The 25545-nt window shown below is 35.5% G+C and overlaps 2 protein-coding genes across 2 annotated transcripts; both read left to right on the top strand.

The window, feature by feature from the left end:
- Positions 1-99: 99 nt before the first annotated feature.
- Positions 100-8786, top strand: LOC131436140 (phenoloxidase-activating factor 2-like). Its single transcript, XM_058604656.1, has 5 exons — positions 100-268; positions 7258-7441; positions 7497-7643; positions 7706-8047; positions 8110-8786. Exons 2-5 carry the CDS (start codon positions 7271-7273, stop codon positions 8662-8664), a joined length of 1215 nt encoding a protein of 404 aa, XP_058460639.1. The 5' UTR covers positions 100-268; positions 7258-7270; the 3' UTR covers positions 8665-8786.
- An 8739-nt stretch (positions 8787-17525) lies between these two features.
- On the top strand, positions 17526-24391 carry LOC131439432 (phenoloxidase-activating factor 2-like). The gene is made up of 3 exons (XM_058610421.1): positions 17526-17676; positions 18166-18423; positions 23263-24391. Exons 2-3 carry the CDS (start codon positions 18208-18210, stop codon positions 24307-24309), a joined length of 1263 nt encoding a protein of 420 aa, XP_058466404.1. The 5' UTR covers positions 17526-17676; positions 18166-18207; the 3' UTR covers positions 24310-24391.
- Positions 24392-25545: the final 1154 nt, after the last annotated feature.

The following is a 25545-nucleotide window of genomic DNA, read 5'->3' as shown; positions in this document are numbered from 1 at the left end:
TGGCATGTTGTTCCGAACATACAATACTCTCTGTTTTGTTTTGTCCATCCGTCTAGTACTCACACAGCTGAAACAGCATATCTTTCTCGAATTGGAATTGTGACGGTCAGCGGTAAACTTAAAATAGATGATCAATAGTTTCCGATGGTTCCTTCTCTGTGGTCACATCGCGGTGCGTGCATTATCTGTGTGTTTATTTTGTTCTGATCTCATCTTCGACGAATCCGTTGACGGGTTGGACCGGTTTTTCGGAGCTTGTTGTTCGGTGGTGAGTATTTGTCAATCGTAATATTGGCATCTGGATGATAATTGTCTGATTTTTATTGGTTGGGGTTAAAACCAGTAAAGAAGTTCGTCCGGCTTCCGCTACTAGATGAATGGAGAACATTTGATTTCAAGATATTTTTCAGAATTAAGTGAGAATTGAAATAATACGATAGAAGCCTTTACAAATATGAGTGCATAGAGCATCACAATTAATTATTATATATTATTTAGTCACGGTACTATACCCACAAAGACTTCAGCTAGTCTTACATACGGAGTTGCACTGATATCAATGAATATATTTCGTGTATGGTCGCGATCACAAGGTCATCGGCCATAGAAATAAAAAAAAACCAAACGGTTTGGAAATTCCAAATCAACATTGGAGATGACAGAATGGCAACATTGTAATTCGTTCCATTGATTTTATTCAAAGAACAATATGTTTTTAAAATGTTTGACCCGGTTGAAATCAGTTCTAGAATCTAAATTGCTTTTAAAATTAGTTTTGTATTTTTATTCTGTGATATAAAACTTTTCGGGTTGAGTCGATTAATTAACCCGCTCAGATTGTTGAGATTCAAAATTTCGGTACAAAAATATGTATGCAGCGGAAACAGTACCTCTCACAGATGATTGAATTGATCTTGATTTTGGCAGATAAAATAATATTCATTGTAGAAACATATCCTTCTGAGTATAGATCAAAGCTCATCTTCTGTAATTATATGCAATTAAATTCATATTTTCCGTAAAACGGTATGCCAGCATTACTATAAAATCTAGGAAGACCCATACATATTGGGCATTAGCGATTGTGTTCTGCAACGATCAACGATGCAACGGGTAAAAATACACCCTTGGGGCACTCACTACTTTTCTCAGCGATGGTTTGACCGATTTCCACAAACTTATATTCAAATAAAAGGTCACACAGTCGCATATGGAATTCCTAAATTTCATCCGGATGCGACTTCTGGTTCCGGGGTTATAGAGTAAAGTGTGTTAAATGTTGTACACTGTCACTTAAACCGGCGAAACAAAAACCGTAAATAATTTTCTAAACTGGACTCAAAACTACTCAAATCGATAGCCATTATCAGTAGGCAACCTAACAAACCGATTCTGGCTATCTTGGGTTCTGGTTTCCGGTTCCGGAAGTACCGGAAATAGTGGTTTTTGATATTGATTTCTGTTTTTGGATATGATGATTACCTTCTTAGTCAAACTAATTTTTAAGGCAATTTTCGTTTGATAATATTTGTTAAAATTTATTTAGAAAACTAAACATGGTTTCAAATTTATATACCACATTGTAATATCAATCAAACAATCCATAGATTGTAAGAATCAGTCAACTATTCCTGGAAATATAGATATTTTACTGTATGCTGAGGTCTTTTGATGTGGAACACATCTTTATTTTCTATATAGTGGTGCAAATCAGAAACTCAAGAAAAACTACACGTAGAAATGTGGTCAGGTTTTAAACACTTACAGCTCAGTCTATTTTGTATCAATTATTAATATTATCAATTATTAATATTGGGGTGTTTCCCGCGGACCCATTGAAACGTATAATCGTCATCTAGAAGAAACTAATGCCATATTTAATCCACCGACCATTGCCGATCGCCAGCTGCAGACTGAATTTGCAGAATCGACCATTGCGACCGGAATTCGCCACTACCCTAATGATAATACCCTAGTTTTAAGTTAGTTTTAATTTAAAATAAGAAAATGCCCTTGGCATCTAAGAGCTTAAGCAGTGTGCCTTCAAACATGTTACTATTGAATAAAAAAAAAAAAATTATTAATATTATTTCATCATTTGATAGGAAATATTTCTACGTTTCGATTTGAATGTATCAACCCACGGCATACCGGATTTAACTGCCATAGGGACCGTGCACGATAACAAGTAGCGCCATTAGTGGCGAATAGGCGAAAAAACTCTACCATAGCTTTACACTGTTACCATATGTTCACGCTGAATAAAATAGTCAAAAACCTGTTTTAATACAACATAGTGGTGTAATGATCCTTTTCTCACATCAATCATATTCTCATATATTATACTGTGGTATACTATTAAAAATATTTCTCTCCGATTCTTAAAATAAACCAAAGAGATTGTTTGTGCATTAACTAGTATAACCTACAGAATGAAACAGTTCTCTGACATCGATGAGAAAACGAAGGGAGTTCCACTATTGTAGGTATTTCGGGCACTAGAACCCGAGAACATATAATCGAAGTTGGTTCGTATGGCCATCAACTAACATGATTTTAATTGCAACCGAAAAATATGCTTAATTTTCGGTAGGAGCATAAGATCATTCATTTGAACCTAAGATTAGGAATACCGGACAAAGTGTAAAAAAAGTGAGATCTTTTTTTGAGTGTATGACTATTATCTGCCGTCGTTATTCGAAAACCGGGAATACTTTCGAGATCAATTTAGAAAACTTTTTACTTTTTTCGTTTCGACTCTTCAAGTGACGGTACACAATTTTTAACACGCTTTGCCCTATCATTCCGGAACCGAAAGTCTGATCCGGATGAAATTCAAGAATTCCGTGTAGAACCTTTCATTTGAATCTAAGTTGGTCAACATCGATTAAGTCATTTTCGAGAACACACACAAAGATAGATTGCTCAGCTCGACGAACTGAGTGGAATGGTATATGACACTTGGCCAATTTTTACAAGTCGATTTTCAAGTGATTGTATAACCTTTCTATATGAGAAAGGCAAAACAGTTCAGCGTTTCAATAAAATGATTAGTTGTTGTTAGCTTCGTGACTCGTATTTTCAATATACGTCAAACTGGCTATTGCTGAGATTGCTAGCATTTTTACGCTTACAATTTATTTTCTTGCTATGTACCATCCTGTGAATTATTTGAACTTTTAGTTAAAATTTGACGGTCGGGCAGTTATATTTTATCGAGTAGCTAAATTTATCTAAAACTGTGACCCATTTCAAAGTTTGACGGATGGAAAATTATTTGAGTCTTTTTTGCTCTGAAAATAAAGTAATAGCAAGTGGTGTAATGATTGCAATTCAGCGAAAGTAAGAACAACTTCGAGATAAACGTACTTCATTTAAAAAATATTTAAACTTTTTATTGGGGTTATTTTCTTTGAGTGAAAGTATAAAAAGAAATTACACAGAAGCAATTTTTACTAATGGTCTGAAATTAGAATGTTTTAGTAAGATATTTTTCAGTGTTTCCGGTCAAGTCGATTGAAAAATCATTTAATGTGCTGAGAATATCGTTCGAGTGTTTGAATCTGAGTGAATATGACAAATATTAAACACAAATCCAACTGCAATTACAGAAAATGACGTGGCCGTATTTAGATACAGAATGAATAATTCGATTCAAAATTTAATAGTCAGTCGATGTTGCACAATCGTTCGCACCACACGCGAATAATTCCATAGGGTTCGGAAAAAAATCCGCAGAGAAAATACGCTAAAAAGTATTTTCAAACTCAGTTTACAAGTTTTGCTATGGTCGCATTATTTTATCCACTCGCCGCCTCGTGCGCTGTCGTCGCCGGCCACTAAACCACGCCCTCGTGCACGGTCCCTATAGACGACGGTTTTGAAGGAGTGAGCGATGTATCTAAGAGAGAGCATCGCTCTGATTGGTCAATCGATGCAAAAGCGAAACTGTTGGAAGCACGCGAATCTATAAACAGAAGCGAAATTAAAGCTAACGTTTCAGTCCTACTCCTAGCATGCTAGAGGTAGGTTGTTGCTAGACAGCAAGACAAAAACGTACCATAAAACGATTTGAAGCTTTAAGGGCTGATGCCAGTTGTTAGCGTAAAACCGTGTCGCTCGCTGTGCGTATTACATTTCTCTCCATGCTCTCTCGTAAATGTGTAAAATGACTCTCGATGTGGCCGGGTGGCCAAGAAAGTTTTGATATTTTCGGTTACAAGTTTGACTACATCACATAAAATCCAATAAAGCTACCGCTTGTTTGGCAGCCTTGATAAGCCGATTTTATTGCTCTCCCATGTTTCGTTACGTCCCAGTTACGCAGAAAAAAATGGTGCCGCCATAGAAACGTACTTACCATTACAAAAATAACATTCACTTAATTCTTATCGCGACAACATGTATCTAGACATTGTCAGGATAGATTTTTGATCCATGCTTTTGAAGACGAGATATTCAATGAACAAGTTGAATGTTGCCGTTTTCAGCTATGCAATTCTTCCTTCAGAAAAAAGACTTTCCCGACCGCTAAGTCAATGAATCATTCTGAAATTTTCACAGAATAATCTAAACTAATTCTCTAAGAGATTGACAGTTGAGTTTTTTTTTATATTCGTCACCGTTTCTGAGAAAATCTGATTTGAAGCGTGAAAATAGCTCTTCAAAACGCCCTAAAATACACTGGCCTCAGCCCTTAATTGGTATGCTCTGATCTTGTGTCATGCAAGCTCGGAATTCCATGTTATGTCGTTTCCCCATGAGAAATTGACAACTACCCCTGGATAAATTTTGAATGCTTAAGATTAATTTCTAATTTATATTAGATGATCTCGATTGATAATGAGAAATAGTTTATCGCTTCAACTGAAATCGCAGAATGGCAGTTAAACTTAACGCTAAAAAAACTGCTTGCATGAAAAACTTGAATACAAGCCTGGCGAAGAGAAGCTTAATTACCGAAATCGCAAGTATGTACAAAGATATAATTGCATGCATTTGGGATAATGGTGTAATTTCGTCGGTTATAAAACAAATGCAAATCAAGACAAATGATGTTCGGTGTTGGTTCGGATTGATTCAACTTTTTGATTGTAGATCATTAGAAATTATGGTTGCCTTGTTCCACATCAATGGCTCGAACAACCCCATGTGGCTGATCCTTGTAGTTTTTTTTTTGGCAAATTTGGAAGATTTTATTCGGTTTTGTGCACCGTCGCTCTATATGAGATTTTAAACACACTCTAACCGCAATTCAGGTACCCGAAGTCGGAACCAGATAAAAATCAATAACAATCTATAAGACTATAAGATCTTTCATTTGAGCTTAAATTTGAGAAAATCGATTCCGGTAGCCCTGAGAAAATAAAGTTTTGGAGCTCGGAATCCGATTTGATGTTTTTGATCACAATTCACAGTACAAATCGAGCCTGGAACTGAGAATCGATATATTCGAAATCAAACGGAGCTATTGAATTTTATCCGGATCGAACTTCCGATTCGAGAGTAACGAAGTAAAATGTGCAAAAATATGTAAAAAAATCAGTTGATTTTCTTAGAGACCGTTCAAACGATTTTCTTAAACTTAGGTTCAAAGAAAAGGCTGTATAGTCCCATAACCTGTCATTGAATTCCGTTCGGATCTGGCGTCCTGTTCTGGAATTACAGAGTGAAGTGTGTATGAAAATGCAACCCGTTATTTAGAGCGATAAGGCAAAATACGGGAAAAATCTTCAAAGTTTGGCTCGAAACTATTTCAATTCATACATTAGTTTAGTTGCTGGCTAAACGAACCGATTTCAGCTATACCGCTCCCAGTTCCGGTTCCGGAAGTACCAGAAGTAGTAATCAAAAACTCAAAAACAGGACTTTCTTCATTTTCACAGAGACGTATGAGTCGATTTTCGCAAACTTAGACTCAAATAACCGGTTGAATTGGCTGCTATTGAATTTTATCCGACTTCCGCTTCCCAGGTAGCATACAGCGTTGCTATATTAATGATGGCATATCAGAGCTAGTAGAACTTGATTGTGTTTGACGTCTCTTAGTCCCGTTTTTCAAGTTTCGACTTGAATCAGAATTATGTGGCTAGTATAAAAGGATTTGAGTTCGTTTTTACTTCGCCATGTATATGAAAATATTTGCGAAATTGAAATTTTACTTATCATCCTGTAATTCCAAAATCGGAAGTCGTATCAAGACGAAATTTTATGGGAAAGTATGACCTTTCATGTGAATCTAACTTTGCAAAATTTTGTTCTGCTATCTTCTAGAAAATCAAGTGTATATTTTAGGCACTTACAAACCGACATTTTGCGATCTATACGAACTGTTTCGAATTGTATATGATACTTGGCGCTCCAGGCCTCCGAGTTCAAAAGTCAGTTTTCACTGTGATTGTTGAAATTTGAATTATTTATACATATGAATTATTGTAAATAGCTTATTATCGCTCTTGGAATCTCTCAGCTTAAATGTATTTAATATGTCATCAAACAATTCAATTGTGTTTTTTATGTGTTATCATCAATTTTGTTGTTCAAAATATGATTTTCATGATGGGGTAAGCCATTAAACTGAGACGTTATGGGTAAGAATAGTGGAAATTCCAGCTTCCTTGTAGTTGACAATGGCTCTTTACCCCGTTTATTGAAATTTACGACTAATTAGGACTTATGTTAACTACGAACGTTTCCCTTGAGACAAGCAGTTTGATTGTTTTGATGCATAGATAATACTTTTATTCAAGCACCGCAAATATACATCTAATAAACGTTTTGTAGCAGAATTTTATTACAAAACATACTGTCAAATCTGGAGAATACCGAGAGTATTAAAAATGCATCACAGTTTTCTCATATTGACACAATATTTATGCTCCAGTAGATCCAATTGATCTGCATAGATTGAAAGATGTTTATGGGGATTTCCCTGTTTCAATCCTGCTAGATAGAATGCTATACAATTTCCGACATAGCCAGATATTGAAGAGGTATTCTTGTAGATTAAAAATTCTCCTGAAAATGGGGACGCTTTCGATAAATAAATTTTCATTCACATATCTTAATAATTCTAAAAAACTAACTAAGAGATTGTTCGCACTTCAGAGAAGTTCATTGAACGCAAATAAGATGACAATAGCATCATGCTCATAATGGTAATGCGATCTTTACGGAACTAACGAGCAACGTTATAAATTGCTTATTTATTTTTGTTTATAAATCGTCTTGTTTCATCATTCGCTTCGACATTTGTAGCTCAGCATTCAGAATGAGGCAAGCATTGGTGTCGTTCTGTGTGATCGCCCTCATCGTGACAACGATTTCTGCTGAAGACGGTGATCTAGACGATCTCATCAATAGTTTATTCACCAAAGCACCACAGGATGTTGGCTCTAGTGTGAGCAGCACACCACCACCTGCCCCACCCGTAGGATCAATGGTATAACTCATAGCTCAATTCGTAACGGTGAAACTACTAAATTATTACTTTGCAGTCATCATGCCAAAGTGGTCAACGTTGTATTCAGAAATACTTATGCACGAATGCTAGTACAACTGGGGAAGGACAAATTGACATCCGCTTCGACGATGACAACCCCTGTGTAGATTATCTTTTACAATGTTGCTATGAAGAAGATATTGTAAGAAATTTATTTTAGTGTACATAGAATGTTAAGTGATCTTAATCGTACATTTTGTTCAGATTCAGGAGCCACCATCACCCCCAACAACTAAGATCCCGATTGATCCTGTTTTGATTCACCCAGGTTGTGGGAAGCGTAATGCCGATGGAATCGGTTTCCGTATCACCGGACAGAAGGATAGTGAAGCTGAGTATGGTGAGTTCCCATGGATGGTAGCTGTGTTACGCCAAGAAAATGCTCTAGACCAGGTAGTGAACGTTTACCTGTGCGGAGGATCTTTGATTCACCCAAAAGTTGTCCTCACGGCTGCTCACTGTTTGCACAACAGAACACCCGCTCAACTGAAAGTCCGTGCGGGAGAATGGGATACACAAACACGAAACGAGATCTACCCGCATCAGGTAATGTATTCCAAAAACCGTACTTTGTTCACAAGAAAATCATTAGCATCCATGCTATGCAGGATCGTTCTGTGGTTGAAGCGATTTCGCACCCCGATTATTACAAAGGAGGACTGTACAACGACATCGCTCTTCTATTCCTCGATTCACCATTCAATTTGGATGAAGGTATTCAAACAGTTTGCCTTCCACCACAAGGAACGAAGTTCGACCAACAAAGATGTTTAGCTTCCGGTTGGGGGAAGGATGTGTTTGGTAAATCGGGAACATATCAAGTGATTTTGAAAAAAATAGAACTGCCCATTGTGACGCCATCACAGTGTCAGACGGCACTGAGAACTACGCGATTGGGACCGAAATTTACACTCCATAAAAGTTTTATTTGTGCTGGTGGAGAGAAAGGCCGCGATACCTGCAAGGGAGATGGTGGATCACCGTTGGTTTGTCCTATACAAGGTTCTCACATGCACTACTACCAAGCAGGAATTGTAGCGTGGGGTATTGGATGTGGGGAAAATGCAATTCCAGGAGTGTACGCTGATGTCTCTAACTTCCGGAATTGGATTGACCAACAGATACAACAACGCCAACTGGACCCTAGCAGCTATTCGCTATAACATTCCTGCATCGTTTCTAAGCGTTGTACTATCAATAAACATTCAAGTAGTGAACCTAGCGAACTGACCTCTGACTGTAAGTTATCAAAATAAACAAATAAGAGCTTGCGGCGTGTATTACAGACGTTGTTTTGATTTTTCTTAGACGTAAACCCCCGGAAAGTCCTACTTTGAATATTTAAAAATTTTGACTATCTCATTACACATTTAAATAAAATTCGGTTAATTCCTGGTTATATAACTGTTGATCAAATAAAAAGAAAAGATTTGTTAGAGCATTCATTTGTATAATTACTTTTATCCCTTAATTGGCATTGTGATCGCAAAGGTAACAAATTGGAACGGATGCAGGAGGAACTCGTAGAAAATGGAACTCAAGAGTATATGAGAAGTTTTTGCCTTTCTCATATAGAAACGCTATGCAATCACTGTCAAAACCGATGCCCGGATGGCTAACTGAGCAAATGTCTGTGTGTCTGTATGTGTGTATGTAACAAAAATGTGCACTCGATTTTCTCGGAGATGGCGATTTTCACAAACTTAGATACAAATGAAAGTTCTATTGGCTCCATAGATTGCAATTGAATTTCACCCGGATCGGACTTCCGGTTCGGGTAAAACGGGGTAAAATGTGCAAAAAAAGTGCACTCCATTTTCTCAGAAACCGCTTAACCGATTTTCTTCAACTAAGATTCAAATTAAAGGCCTTATACTCTCATAGATTGCTATTGAATTTCATCTGGATCCGAATTCCGGTTCGGGAGTTACGGGGTAAAATGTGCAAAATAAACTAAAAACGTGCTATGGATTTTTTTCAGAGACAGCTCTTCCAATTTTCACAAGCGTACGTTCAAATGACAGGTCTTACTACCTCATATAACCCTACCAAATTTTATCTGGATACGACTTCGGGTTCAGGAATTACATACTGATAAATATCGAAATTTCATTTTGAGGGGCGTGTTTTTATACATGATATGGAAAAATTCAATCCAATACATTCAAATTTTTATAATTATATATATATATATATATATATATATATATATATATATATATATATATATATATATATATATATACATATATATATATATATATATATATATATATATATATATATATATATATATATATATATATATATATATATATATATATATATATATATATATATATATATATATATATATATATATATATATATATATATATATATATATAGATATATATTCATATATATATATATATAAATATATATATATATATATATATATATATATATATATATATATATATATATATATATATATATATATATATATATATAGATATATATATATATATATATATATATATATATATATATATATATAATTTTTGAAATGGAAAAATTTGGTAAGTTGATGTCCAAATAGATTGATTTTTGGTATACCGGTATCTTATTTCTAGATTTTGACAATACCGGAAATATCGAAAAAATTAATTGTGTATTCCAAACCGGAAATCACTTCAATATCTTAGAAGCGGATGAACCGGTTTTTAAAATCATAGATTCTCTAGGTCCCATAGCCTGTTATTAAATTTGTTCTAGATTGAGCTTTCGGCTTGGGATTAACAGGGTAAAATGAGCAACAATTTTTTTTAAATAAGCTTCCTAATTTTTCTTAAAAATGAACATGTACATGTAAATAGGATGTGTTTGAATTTCAAAATTTAAATAGAAGTTAACATATTTGAGCATAAGTTTTATTTCAAAACTATGTATGTTATTGTGTTATTTAAAAAATTATAAATTAAAATTCATTGTTGTGTCCTAATCTTTATTAACTGTTCTCCCGACTCTACGAGTTAGGAACTCCCCATGTTTCAAACATCAGTGTTCAGTTGATACAAAAGACCAGTTTTTATGCATATAGAAAGGTCAAGCAAAAAATTCGACTAAAAATTGGCCGAGATACCCAAATGTCCTATACCATTCAACACAATTCGTCGAACTGAACAATGTCTATGTGTGCGTATGTGTCTAATAATCTTACTCATTTTTCTCAGAGATGGCTTCACAAGCTTATGCTCAAATGCAAGGACTTATAGTATCATAGGTTGCAATTGAATTTCATCCGGATCCGACTTCCGGTTCCGGAGGTATAGGGTAAAATGCGGTAAAAATTGCATACTGTCATTTAGTACGACGATGCGAAAAAGGGAAAAATTCTTTTGCTTAAAACTGTTTTGTTGTGGCTATTTTAGTTACTTACTAAACGAACAGACTTCTGTTATACCGGCTTCCAGTTCCCGGTTTCGGAAGTACCGGAAATAGTGGTCAAAAACTCCAAAACGGAACTCACTCGTTTTTATCAGAGATGGCTTGATCGATTTTAACATACTTAGGCTTAAATGAATGTTCATATAGGTAGCTATTGAATTTCTTTCGGATCCGACTTCATCAAGCTCCGGTGCTATAGAGAATAGTGTGTTTAAAATTTAAAACTGTCATATAGAACAAAAAAGGAATCATTCTTCCTAATTTCACATATTTGAAAAGGTTACGCTAGTTTATACCCGAAAAACAAGTTTGAAATAAAATGATGTGACGAAATCCTCTAGTGGTATTTTTGAAATTATAAGGAATATGAGAAAGGCATTATTACACCACTTGGTGGATTAAAACAGGTTTTGTTTTGCCGATGACGAGATGATTTAGGTTTTAATGATATTATAATGAACGCGATAATACTATTTATGTTTTGATCCTTCTAGTCGTGTAATGATGCCTTTTTTATTTGATTTATATCGTTTCTTTATCCCCGGTTTTAATCTAATTATGGTCGTTCACCGGATGATGCCTTTTTACATTACTCATATTTTCATGAATATTACAAACGGATTGTCCATCAATTTTTCTATTGAATCTTGAATAAGAATAAAAAAGTTTATTTATTTATTTTTTATATTGTTGAGTTTGAGCTTTGAGACAAATCTAGAAGGATTTATTGCTTTTTAGAAGCGTCCCTCTGGTAGACGGTATTAAGTTTCAAACACACTTCACCCAGATAGGGACCGTAAAATATTCCATTTGAGTCAGGCCAAGCCGCCTGTTTCAATTCACTCTGTAGCTCCGAAACCAGCAGTCTGGTCCGAACAAAATACTATACTATCTTATGGGCCCATAGGGTCTTTCATTCGAGTCTAGGTTTGTAACAATTTTGTACCTCTTTGATAAAATTAAATGGTTTCCGTTTTTAAATTTCTGACACCTGTTTTCGAAACTGGGAACCGGTTAGCCGAAATTGGTTTGTTTTGCCAGAACCTAACATAAACTACAAATTGAAACTTTCTTGAAAGGTAAAATTTAGAGAAATGTTTCTTTTTTTTTATGCCGTCACTCTAAGCGAAGGTTAGAAATTTAAAACAAAATTCACCCGGGAGTGGGATCCGGATGAAATTCTATAGTAGCCTATGAGATCGCAAGACCCATTCTGTTCAGCCCAAGTTTGTGAAAATCGGTCTCTGAGGAAAGTAAATAATATTATTTGATACATTCACCCATACATGCATGCATATAAACACACATAGAAATTCAATACTCGTAATTCGATGATTACTCATTTGTTCTCAACCCCAAGTAGTTCTCTTTATCCCAATACTTGTGAAAAGAATATCAAGAAGAAACTCGATTCAACATTTCAAATCATTTTTCGGATCATAAATAACATATTTTAGAAGTTTCACCGAACAAAAAATAATTGTTAACATGATTTAAAGGAGAAAATATGCTTTAATCCATCTATCTAGCCTTTTTCATAAGTGCAGTAAGATTCCTTGAAAATTTTACCTTGACCCTAATTTGAACACGAATATGTTTTTGTTTGGCTATCAACTAGCACGACCCATGGAATTGTAGTTTGTGAACAGTTCTAAATATTTGATACGTGTTTTACTTTGTCACTGGATTTTAAAGAAACCTTTTTGGAAAAGAGCCAAATGTTTCTAATATTTCAGATATTGTAGTAGTTCAAAGCAGTCCCTTTTAGATCGATACACTTATTTATACCATTCTCCAACTTTTAGTTCTTATCCGAAAAGTAACTAAACACTAGCTAAACACTACTGTTCTCGAACGAGCTGATTTTCTATTAATAAGAACTCGTGTGCGATTTGAGAACAGATAGAGCCAATTTGGGCGCATGAGGTGGTTTAAGAAGCAATTGGAGCCCTAAAGCGACGAACAAGTGTAACGACGTAGGGTAAAGTGTTATAATATGCCCCCCTTAAGAAAACATTGAGATATTTCCAAGTGTATTGATATATTTTCAGGAATCAGAACAAATTGGTTCAAATGGCACGTTCCCCTTGATATTTGGAGATTTGTGCCTTTGAAGTGTATTGATATATTTTCCTCGAGAATGTAAATATTTCATTGCAATACGGATGAGGAACATAATTTCCAATGACTCCAATAGAAAAGATGAGAATTGATTGATATAAACACATTTTCCAAAACGGCCACATTCTTAGTTTTTTTCGCTCGCCTCAGACATAATGCCCCAGCAGCCGTAAAAGTGATTATCTTTCAAAATGGAAAATTAAACCAAATGCAGCAAAAACGCAATTAATTATCTTTCCTCATAAGCCAAGATCTTCTTTTCTTAAACCAAACAATAATCACATTCTCAAATTGAATGATTTGGAATTGACATGATCTGATCAAGCTAAATACTTAGGTTTAACGTATGACAAAAAACTCACTTCCAAGGATCACAATAAAGGAATCCAGGCAAAGTGTAATAAATATATAAAATGTTTATATTCTCTTATAAAATGAAATTCTAAGCTCAATCTAAAAAACAAATTGTTTATTTTATAAACAAATTTTCAAGTTCACATAGAAAACAGAAATGAACATGAATGTTAATATTATGATGTACATACAACTTATTTTATTTGTTATTTTTGTTTTGTTTTGGGGCTTGGTGTATGCATACAATCGCGATTTTATTAGTAAATGTTTGTCGTGATCTCTAGTTAATTTTAAACTACACTTCCTCATATGACTCCGTGTATAGACCGAAAATACTTAAAATTATAATGTATTGCATGATAAAACTTATAAGAAACTACTAATACTACTCGTAATATTTATTAGGCACTCAATCTATAATTTTGAAAGAGAAAATAAATGTGTTTATTTATTATTTATCGCGTCCGCATAGTAGAGTATGAACGATGATGATAGGTGAGTGGTGAAGGATTAGTATGGTACTGAGTAAAAGTAACGAATGTCTGAAAAAGTAGCAAGCATTCAAAAAAGCAATCCACAAGATAACTACATTTATCATGCATCCAAATCACTAGGTGTGCAGATTGTGGCCGATGTTTTCCCACTGTTTGAGGCTAACGTAGGCTGTAAAGAGGATATGATTCGGTCATTATAGGGTCAAAATACTACAAAAAGATTTGCTTAATAGACCACTTCTCTGCCATATATCAAAGTGTAATATCAGTGCTGGCATGGGCATTGTCTGTCAAATTTGACATTTTCAGAGTAAGGAATATATAAAATGTAAACATTGCTCAAAATAATTCCAAAACGAGCGAAATTTGTAGATATTCAGTATACGTTGTCTTAAATTAGTTATGATTCTTGAAAGTTATAATGGGTATAAATACTAAATTTCAAAATTTATTGACAAGAAATTCAATGTTCAAAGTTATAAAAATCGTTATCTCTAGCAACTATTATTCCTATTTTTTTTCGATTGGTCTGGCCACAATCCACGAATCGATTCAGTTTTTGACTTCAGCATAATTGGAAAAGTGCTGGTCAGTCAGGCCATGCTGCAAAGACCGGAATAAATAGTAATTGAAAGGAGCAATGTCTGGGCTATACAGTGAATTGATAGGACTGCACATTTGAGTGGTTCTGACTATATATTATCGGCTGTGCAACATGTGGGCAAGCTTTGCCACGTTGCAAAATTCCGTTGCCGTGTCTCTCGGAGTATTGTAGACTGTTTTCTGGCAATGCTCGGCTCAAATGCATTAATTGTCGTGGGTAGACCTCTACCGTGATTCTTTCACTCGATTGTATTCAGCCCGATAACATTCAGCTCGATAACATTCAGCCCACAAATATTATAAAAGCCCATCAACGATTCGATGCAAAAAATCTGTTCTGTTGTGACGTTGTTCGCACGTGAAGAAACGGCATTCTCCTTTCTTTAGCTTCAATTCATATGGCACCCAATTACCTACCTTTCGGTTAATTCTCATTGCTTTTAAACGCTGGAAAAAGGATTGATTGAATAACTCCGAGTGGCTTTGCAACCTCTTCCGACGCATTCGTTCAACTAAAGCATGCTTACTTCCACTACAATACGATGACTTTTGGCGATCGTTTTCTTCATAATAATATAATGAGAAATGAACAACTCCCCACTAAAACACTTTATTGCCAACAAAAATCGACATGTTCATAGTAAAAAAACGAAACTTATTTAAACCTTTCCGTAATCAATTTTAAATTCAAATAACGAAGGGCGTAAGTGTATAAGTATTTAGTGGGGAGTTGTTCATTTTTCATTATATTATTATAAAGAAAACGATTGCCAAAAGACATCGTATTGTAGTGGAAGTAAGCATGCTTTAGTTGAACGAATGCGTCGGAAGAGGTTTGCGCAGTTGAAAAGTTTCAGAGTTACATGTATCTTCATATTTATAGAGTAACATGAATCAAGTAAAAGAAAGGTTCCGCTTACGAAACACTTTCCTTTGTTACAACGTTTTTGTGAGTAGTTTTACGAAAGAGTTGTTCTAAAAGAAATTGTTACGATAATTATTTGGTACAATTTTCAGAACAAAGTTTTTCAATATGCTACCATTAAAACGTTATACACTAAGATGTTTCCTTACGCGGTTTTTTTTGTCACGGATTTCCGAAGTTACGCGTTTTTTACGCGGATTTCCGAAGTTACGCGGTTTTTTTACGCGAATTTCCGAAGTTACGCGGTTTTTTACGCGGATTTCCGAAGTTACGCGGTTTTATTGTTTTGTCTTGGAAATGCTTGAAACGTCGAGATCTGGTGTTATTCCGAAAATTTTGTTAAGTCAACTCTCAACACTTAAATTTTTTTTAGATTACACCAGATCTCGACTTTTCATGCATTCAAGACATTTGACATCAGATTTTTTTTTAATTTTGCGTTTTTTTTTCGAAGTTACGCGGTCTCAATGTCAGTCCCAAAGTCAATTCTTTCAAAAAAAATTTTTTTTTGAGATTACACCAGATCTAGACGTTTCATGCATTTCTAGGATATTTGGTAGTTTCCACGGTTTTTTTTGCGCGGTTTTGTTTACGCGATGCTCATCCCCCGCGTAAAAAGAAACCTCAGTGTAATTGTTTTATCAAGCTACCATCAAAACGTTATAATTGTTTTGGCCAACCTTCAATTATAAATTTTCAATAGATGCCAGATCGACGAAAATAAATGCTGTGCGTTTTCTGAAAGGGTAATTTCAGGAGAAGGTTGCAAAAGTGTTATTATGTAACTCATTGAAAATATTATTAAAAATACTTTCGACAAAAAAACACATTACTTGTAAACGCCATAATGTATCAACGCCTTCGATAAGATGTTGGTTTCAAATAAACCCCCTGACTATCATATACATGACTTTATTTTTAATAAATGAGAAAAACAAAATTTTTGCAGAACAATTTCTAATTATTTTTTAACTATTGTCATCCATCATGAATCAATTGCCTTTGAACAATTGTGCTTTTTAGATGGATAAAGTATAATCATTCTCAGTAACCTTCGATGCAAAAAACCTTTTCTTTCGAGCCGTTGAAGCAACATTCGTACGGCACCCAATTGCCAACCTTTCGGATCATTCCGGATTGACAAATGACGGTCTGAGTAGCCCCGAATGATTTTGCTAGTTCTTCTTGTGTTCGCGATAATTCTTGGTTGAGAAAATCCTCCAGTTATACTTTCTGTTAGAAAACACCTATTAACCTTAAATCTTAAATGAACTCTTAGAACAAATGAAAATTACTCATGACGTATATTTAAATATGCCGTAACGACAAAAGTTATGGTACAGTCAAAATGTTTAACCGATTATGCAAATTATCTCTTTGACCATAAAGAATACTTATAACAATTTTTGCCGAACTAAAAATACAAGAAAAAAAATGAAAAAATTGTTATTTCCAGTGGAACTGGGTCTAAATAAAAATAGTATGAAACTGAATTTGGTTAAATGGCATATTTGAACTGAGCGTTGAAAATCATATCATTTACCTAGCCGTTCTAATGAACTACGAGCTCCTCAATTTATTCACTTGATAATTTCGTTTTATTGATTCATACTTCTCGTAAAAAATTATTAATAATGCTAACCAATGATCGATTATTTTCCCCAGTTAGTTGATTATTTAATTACTCGAGTAAAAATGTATTACTAAACGTGATTAGTATGAACTTAAGTTTGAAACAATTTGTAGAGCTAACTGCTAACTACTGCAACGGAACAAGTCATGTGAAGTTCGCAGTTTGCTCATTGACACTAGTATCGCCATGTGATAAGGAGAAGCACGGGAGAGACTAATCCTCCAAAACGAGTGGACTTTCTGCTCTCACGGGTTATTCCACCCATAGCTACGGTTGTACCGGTTTTCCTCAACACCAGCAAACACGTAGACTGGGTTCGCTCTACGGAGTGGATTCGATTTGAACTTGTTCCGATGTCAAGATCACACAAATGTCGTCTGCCCGAGCGATCGTGGTTGGAGTGGTATGCGTGTAATGGTTTCGCTTCGATTGTTGAATGTAGTGACCAGGGAAGCACCAAAAACCGGCAAGCAAACGTTCCTCTCTCGATCGAGCTTAAATGATTTCCATCTCCTGGTGGATCAGTTTAATCGTTCGCGAACCGTGAATCGCGTAACTTGCCTTTTTGTTCTGAAGTTAGCAGGTTTCTTTTTATTGGGACGCGTAAAGCTGATATGTAAGTTATCAACTCCTGTGTTTTTATTGTTTTTTTTCTTGAACATCGACGCATCTTCGAGGACCAGTTTTCATCATAGTTGCCGAACTGGTTCGAGTGGGGTTTTCTTTGTTTTTCAATAGCTTTTATTCTGGATGGTGGTTTAAGTTCCATCTTTGCTTCGTTTAATTCGAAGTACTTTAGATTTTTAGTAACGTATTATTCAATAAGAACTAAGTTATTTCTGTAAAAGGATTGTTTTTGAAAGATATCTATAATCTTAAAAACCGTTATTAAATTACAAACACATTTATGAACAGGTTTTTTCAAACCTTGAAGTAAATTTGTCCTATATTTCCATATCTGGGGCCAATGAGATGACCTTTTTTGTTTATTAGTGTAATCCGAGGTCAAGATTAGTAACCATGCAACGGAACCGAACTCTATATATGATTATCAGTTTCTTTTCCACTTGAATAATCGTCATTCTATTCTATTTCTTTCCAACAGCATTAGATAGAGAATCGAAAACCAGCCATAAATATAAATAAAATGTTACTGCGGCTTTCAACCGTCACCACATTGATGGTAGTTTTGGTCACCTGGACTCGAGCACAGGATGATCTGGATGCTTTATTTGAGTCGGTATTTAACACAGAGGGCAGTAAAGATGCTCCTGGTGCAGTTACTCAAGCTTCAGCTCCGGCCCCAGCTCCAGCGCCAGCACCAGCTCCAGTTCCTCCTGCTCCAACACCGGCACCGGTTTACGTAAGTAGTTCTTCACGTGTATCTGAATTGTTTATTATGTATCTGTCAAATAGAATATCTGCTCAATTGTGGAAACCGTAAATTGTATTATTTTACCTACTACTGGCGTTCAGTTTATTGAAGCTATGTGAAAAAAATATCTTGTTGATATAGAGCATATCTTAGCCGACATCGATCAGGTTCATTGATAGACTCAATTTTGAAATCTTCCCAAATATTATTTGTTTGCTCAGAGTTTATGTTTTACCGATCAGTAATACTTACTTGTTTCATTGTATCACATTTACAAAGCGCTATTCTAATAATGTTGCGATAACAGCAATTATTCTTGTACGCTGCTACAAGTACCGAATTCCGATGCATAGTTTCTATTTTAATCGACTATGTAACCGATTTTTAGTAACATTCAGTATTCTGACTTTTTTTCTAAGTAGCAAATTTGAATAATGTGAGCTGCTTATGAGTTATTACTTTTTTCTACAAACCCGGTTTCAACCTGGTGCTTAGGAATGTATTTGAAAATACACGCAATTAAAATTGTTACTATTGATAAGCAACACAAGCTAATCGAAAAGTATTGATGGCACTTTTACTTCTTGAATGTTTTACAAAATCGTTTGTTTGTATTTCTAATGCACAAAGGCTATGTATATATTATAAAAACCGACTTGAACCGAACGCCGAGTGGCATATATCATTCGACTCAGCTCGTCGAGACCTGGGAACGTATGTGTATATCAGCGTGTATATATGTAAAAAAAATATGTTTGATTTTCTCAGAGATGGCTCGACCGATTTCCACAAATAAATGATTCAAATAACCAAGAGGTCTTTGGTGCCATAGCCTGCTATTGAATTTGATATATAGATGTTAATAGAAATGTTGAAAATCATTCAGCAAGATGTCCAAATAGAGGTGTGAACATTTCTATAATAAAGTTTGCGTATGTAGTATATATGAAGAATACGCGTCAAAACAACGAACCTAATCTGTTGTAGAATTACTGCATATTCGTTTTTACATTCAAGAGGAATGAAGTTGCTTGCGTATGCAAAGAATGGTACTGAATAGTACTGAATAGCCACCCGCCGAGTCATTTACAAAATTTGTCTTGCTTTTTGGTGTGCTCCATAAATAATGCATACTGATTATAGTGTTAATCTCGCCTCATACCCGTACACACTTCGAAAAAAATCTGTGATTTTACATCTTATTAGATGTACATAAATGGACCGTCGCAGTTCACGCAAATCTACGTGAAAGAATTCTATGACATGAATGTTCCATGACATGAAATTCATTGAAATAAAAAAAATAATACTGATAGCGACCGACGAACTGAGTTGAATGGTAAAGTCGGTTTTCACAGCGATTGCATATCTTAGAAAAAGAAATGTGTTTCGTTTAGAAGATTTTGACCACTTTTTTCCGAAACCGGAAGTCTGACCCAGATGAAATTACATAGCAGCCTGTGGGACTAGTCAACCTTTTATTTGAACCTAAGGTTTTGAAAATCGGTTAAGGCGTCTGTGAGAGAATAAAGTTTTAAGTCGAATTTAGAAGAATTTTTCGTATTTTTCATTGTAACTCTAAATGACGGGTTGCAGTTTCAAATAAAATTATTCACCTTTTAAATTACACATCATTTTATCTCAGGTTGGTGGTTCAATGCATAGGACGCTGGTCTTACAAACCAGTTGTCGTATGTTCGAACCCCGACCTGGAAGGATTTTTAGTGTCAGTAGGATCCATAGCCATGCAATGATTCTGCACACTAAGAATCCAATGTCTGTTGAAACAGAAAGGCTTAATTCCACAAAAGGAATGTAATGACTTTGCTTTACATTACACATCAATTTATGGGACCATAATGTCCTTTATTTGAATCTAAGTTAGTGGAAATCGGCCCAACCATGACTGACAAATGGTAATTTCCGGCTTGGAGTATACGATCACTTTTTCCGGACTACCGTAACTGGGAACTGGTATCCGGTATACCCAAAATCAATGTATTTGGCTGTTAACAAACCAAGACTGCTCAATTGACGAATTATACGAAAGTGTTAAATTTCAGTGTCACGTATAGAAACGCGTTCCTGAAATTGAAATTTTAATACTTTTCAGCCTATAATCCCGGAACAGGAAGTAGACCTTGTAAGAATTTTGGTTTGAACCTAAACTTGTGCAAATTGGACAAGCGGTCTGTGAGGAAATTGAGGGAACCTTTTTCATTTTCCTAAACGATTTATCCCCGTTACTTCGGAACTGGAAGTCGGATCTAAAGAAATTTCAATAGCAGCAAATATTTTATATACCAATATGGATCACTCCGGCGATTCGCCACGGACATCACAGTAGTATCGCGGTGGCAGAAAAAGCTACTAATACACTACAATTCCGAACTATTCTTCCTGTAGTCTGGACTATTTTTGCTTATAACTTCGGTTCATAAAATGCTACTTCAATATGCTAGTCACCAAAAAATTGGTTTTAATAAACTCTAAAAGATATTCAAAGACACAAAAATCGAGAAGTGACAAATGAACCAGCTAGAGCAAAAAATCTGATTTTCTTAGGAACACCCTAAGTTGCTCTATTTAAATAGCTGTAACACTAAGACCGCTAGAGATACCACAATGGCGTCTTCGCCTAAGCTGCTTGATATAAGTTTTCCTACAATTTTGTCGAAGGATGTATTACTCTATCTAACCACATCCAAACAATTTTTGGATCGCCTAATACCATATGCATAAAAATGTGCACTTGCACAAACTAGCTACCTACGAGGTACCAGACCTCCAAATGATAAAAATATGGCTTATGGCTGACACTAATTATTTGTTTTGAATCATCATAGCTCTGAATATAAGACTGAGCCGCAAATGTTTTTGTCCCCCTAAATTGTGGATATGGACCACTGTGCAATGTAACTATGTTGCATAAGCTATTTTCATAATCCCGTACGCGTATACTTTGCCAAAAAAGAAAACGTTTGATATATTTTTGAGACAATACTATCAATTAATTTGTTTTCCTAAGTTTCGCCCTTCATGTTCCACGTCAACACGGGCAAAACTCTTATTTCATTGATTTGTTTAGTGGAAATAGTTGGAAAGTAAGAAAATTTCCATTCGTTTTGAAGATTAACCAAAAAATAATCGACTTGCTAATATTGATTGGAAAATATACGATAATTCGTAAATAGAAATAAAAACCAAATTAACAACATTCACTGATGTTTTTTCTATTTACTGTTAATGTAAGTTTTTTTTTGTAAACAGCTGATAAATTCATCGTGGATTGATTCGTAGACCAAACTTGTACTAGTAATCGAAGTTTTTTTTTTGCTCCACGCTTATAAACGATGAAAATAATAAAATCCGCTCTTCCTGGTTGTTCCTGGTTCCTGGTTATTTTTCGTTAAATTTCCGCGATAAAAACAAGTCGGCGAGTATTTGCATCGTTTTATTAATTATTTTCGGTACACACTTCGAAAAAACCCTGTGAGTTTTCATCTTATCAGAGGTGCATAAATGGAGCGTAGCAGTTCACACAAATTTACGTGGAAGAGCATTCAATATTGTGTATTAAATTCCATGACATGAAATTCATTGAAATAAAACAAAAAAATACTGATAGCAACAACTGCGAATTGAACCTAGAACCATTGAATCGCAAAGCACGTCTATTAAGGTCTGAGGACAGAGGGTCGCGTGTTGAGTTTTAAATCCACCACGTGGCTCGCTCAATTCCCTTTGCGCATAGTATTTCTTTTGTACTCTCTCGTATATGAGCAAACTGTACCGGGTTGCCAGCATACATTTTATTATTTTGATGAGAAGTTTCATCATATTAATCTATCGTATGGGTTGGACATTACATGGATTCCAATGAACAATGAAAAAATATTCAACTTTCACAAAGATTGAATGTCTGTGTGTTTGGCAGCCTTGTCAACCCAATTTTATTTCTCTCTCCTTTGTCAGAATGCTATCAGGAAACCAAAGCGAAAAAAAAATGGCGGATACATTGAAACTGACTTTGTTTCACAGAAAAATACAAGACTTTATTTATATCGCGATGACATATATGTTTTTATGTATTAATCGCATCTAAACTAAATTATCTAGACTTTGTCTCGGTAGATTTATGATACAAGCCTTCAAAGCCGAGATATTCGAAGAACAAGTAGAGGTATGCATTTCCGAGCGTTCCAATTTTCAGCAGTTCTTCAGTCAGAAAAAAATACAACACGACCGCTAAACTCAATAAATCATTTTGGAAATTTCACAGAATATTCTCAACTAAATTTCGAAAACATTGTCAGGTGGGTTTTTCTATATTCTGCACCGTTTCCAAGAATTTGAAACGTGAAAATAGCAAAAAACCTACAACTTTAAGGTGTGAAGTTTAACTCAGTCAACTGATCGACTGTGTAAAGTCAATTTCAATTGAATGAAATGAAATGAAATTTTACGGCACTGATTCTCACACTTTCCAGTTAGTCTCTGCTGTCACTTCTGGTTTCAAGCGTTTGAAGCCATTGGTGTACGAATTGTCATACCAACAACCATTACCATGCTAATTGAAAAAAAAAACCATTACCATGAGCTTCTTCATATAAAATGAAAAATCATTTTCAGTTAGATTCTTATACCTCATATTATGTGGAATGCAGAAATTTTGGTTGACCTAATATGTATTGCTGTTTTAATCACTCTAACTTACTCCTATTATGATTTACTCAAAAGTGTGAACGTTCCTTCCAGCGAACTTACTTGATAGATGGACTCGTTGCATTTAAATATATAATCTCTATATTTTTCATCCATTCACAGACATGTACTGGTGAGTGCGTTCCTTATTATCTATGCAACGAAAATGAAATTATCACCGACGGTACCGGTATTATCGACATCCGGGTCGGTGAGGACACCACGGTGGAGAATGAATGCCCCAACTACCTGGACACTTGCTGTGACAAAAAGGAAGTTCTGGACATTCCACCTCCGACCGCCACGCAGCCTCCGCCACCGAATAACCGTTACACATGCGGGGCTCGCAATGCCGATGGACTTGGGTTCAGAATAACTGGCAACAAGAACGGTGAATCGGAATATGGTGAATTCCCGTGGATGTTGGCTGTATTGCGTGAGGACAAGGTTATGGATTCTACTTTGAATGTGTATGAATGCGGAGGTTCGCTGATCGCCCCGAACGTTGTTTTGACGGCGGCTCACTGCGTAGTAAACAAACAGAAGGAAACACTTCTCGTGCGAGCTGGTGAGTGGGACACTCAGACCAAGAATGAACTATATCCTCACCAGGATCGTAGAGTTCGAGAGATTATTGTTCATGAGAAACTCCACAAGGGCTCATTGGCAAACGATATTGCTTTGCTGATTTTGGAGCAACCCTTCGATCTGGCAGAAAACATTCAACCCGTTTGTCTTCCTCCAAAGAACACTAAATTTGACGGCAGCAGCTGTTTCGCTTCAGGCTGGGGAAAGAACGTATTCGGTAAGGAAGGCAAATATCAGGTTATCTTGAAAAAGGTCCAGGTACCGGTTGTTTCTCACGAGAAGTGTCAAGGAGATTTGCGCAAGACGCGACTAGGAAATCGTTTCCGATTGGACCCCAGCTTCTTGTGCGCAGGTGGCAAAATGGGCGAAGACACATGTCGGGGTGACGGAGGTTCTCCCTTGGTATGCCCAATTCCTGGCATACCGACGAACTACTACCAAGCTGGCATCGTTGCTTGGGGTATTGGCTGTGGCGAGTTAGGAGTCCCTGGAGTTTACGTTAACGTAGCCCTATTTAGAGATTGGATCGACCAACAGCTGACGCAACGTCATGTTGAAGCGAAGCATTATACTTATGTCTAAGGTTGACAAAAGATTTAGCGATGAAACAGTGTAATAAAACAGTCGACAATTTCAACAAAATAAATGAAGACAACTATCGAAACATTTTGTATATTAATTTAGCTTAAATTACACACACATGTATCTATACTAGGGCTCATACCGGCTTCAATAGTGAAAGTCCCAAATGATGTACCCTTAATGCATTTCAAGTTATAAAATGTCTTATTTCTTTTCATGAATTTCTCGTTCAAAACGTTTTGGTTTTGTGCATACGCTGAGATATTAACTCAAGCTTACATGAAGAGAAATTTAAATGAATAACATAATGCAAATACATTTCGATGTCATCTATTTTTTACTATTCACAGATTTCTAAAAAGTTAATAATGCACTGGTTTTCTGAAAAACTTAAAATAAATGTGTCATGTGTAGCTTTCAAATAAATAATGGTGTATTTTTTGCTCGTATTAATCTAATTTTTCAGTACTTATAACCGTTTTCTTTATCGTCTTCGAGATAAAAATTCATTCTACGCAATTGAAGTAATGGATTTTTCGGGCCGTATAATGTTCGATGTGCTGAGAGCCGAAAGAAATCCATTCTGCGTAGAAGCCTACCAGAATCGTTGATATTCAATTTGGACAGCTGTATACCACGGTCAACGATGTTTGAGAGCAAATCAAATACGAATAGTCGTTGAAGGTCCTTAACCCTGAGCAAACTCGCGTGGGCAGATTTATGCGTGCACAACGATATTCATAGAGATAGTTCTGTTCCATTTTTTCATGGAAGTATTCTAAGAGTAAACCTAATGAAGCTACACATGTGTTCGATATGAACGCAATGATTCAACTAGCATACAATTGCTCCATATTCTAGAATACAGCGAACCCCAGTGAAGTATCTTCAGACTATAAATATCTGGGAGGTCTCCAGTATTGCGTTTGATCAGTCTCAGAACAAAAACGCCGAAAATCGAAGTTTTCGATCAGGAAAGACGCCTACATCCTTAAAAAATGATACTCGTTTTACTGGAAAAGTGTTCATTGAATACTTAAACATAATTAGAAAACGTATTCGAGCAAAATTAATAATGTCCGATATTTTGATGTTCACTTTAGTACTGACTCTGACAAACCTTATCATGATCCTTTACATGTACATTTGTTGAGCAAAGTGTTCTAAGTCTTAGAGATGCATCACAGTTTCTAAGGTATGAGTAAATCTAAGAATCAACCAGTTAGATATATTATT

Source organism: Malaya genurostris, chromosome 3 (assembly GCF_030247185.1).
Source record: "Malaya genurostris strain Urasoe2022 chromosome 3, Malgen_1.1, whole genome shotgun sequence".
NCBI lineage: Eukaryota > Metazoa > Arthropoda > Insecta > Diptera > Culicidae > Malaya > Malaya genurostris.
This window is presented reverse-complemented; position numbering and strand designations above follow the sequence as displayed.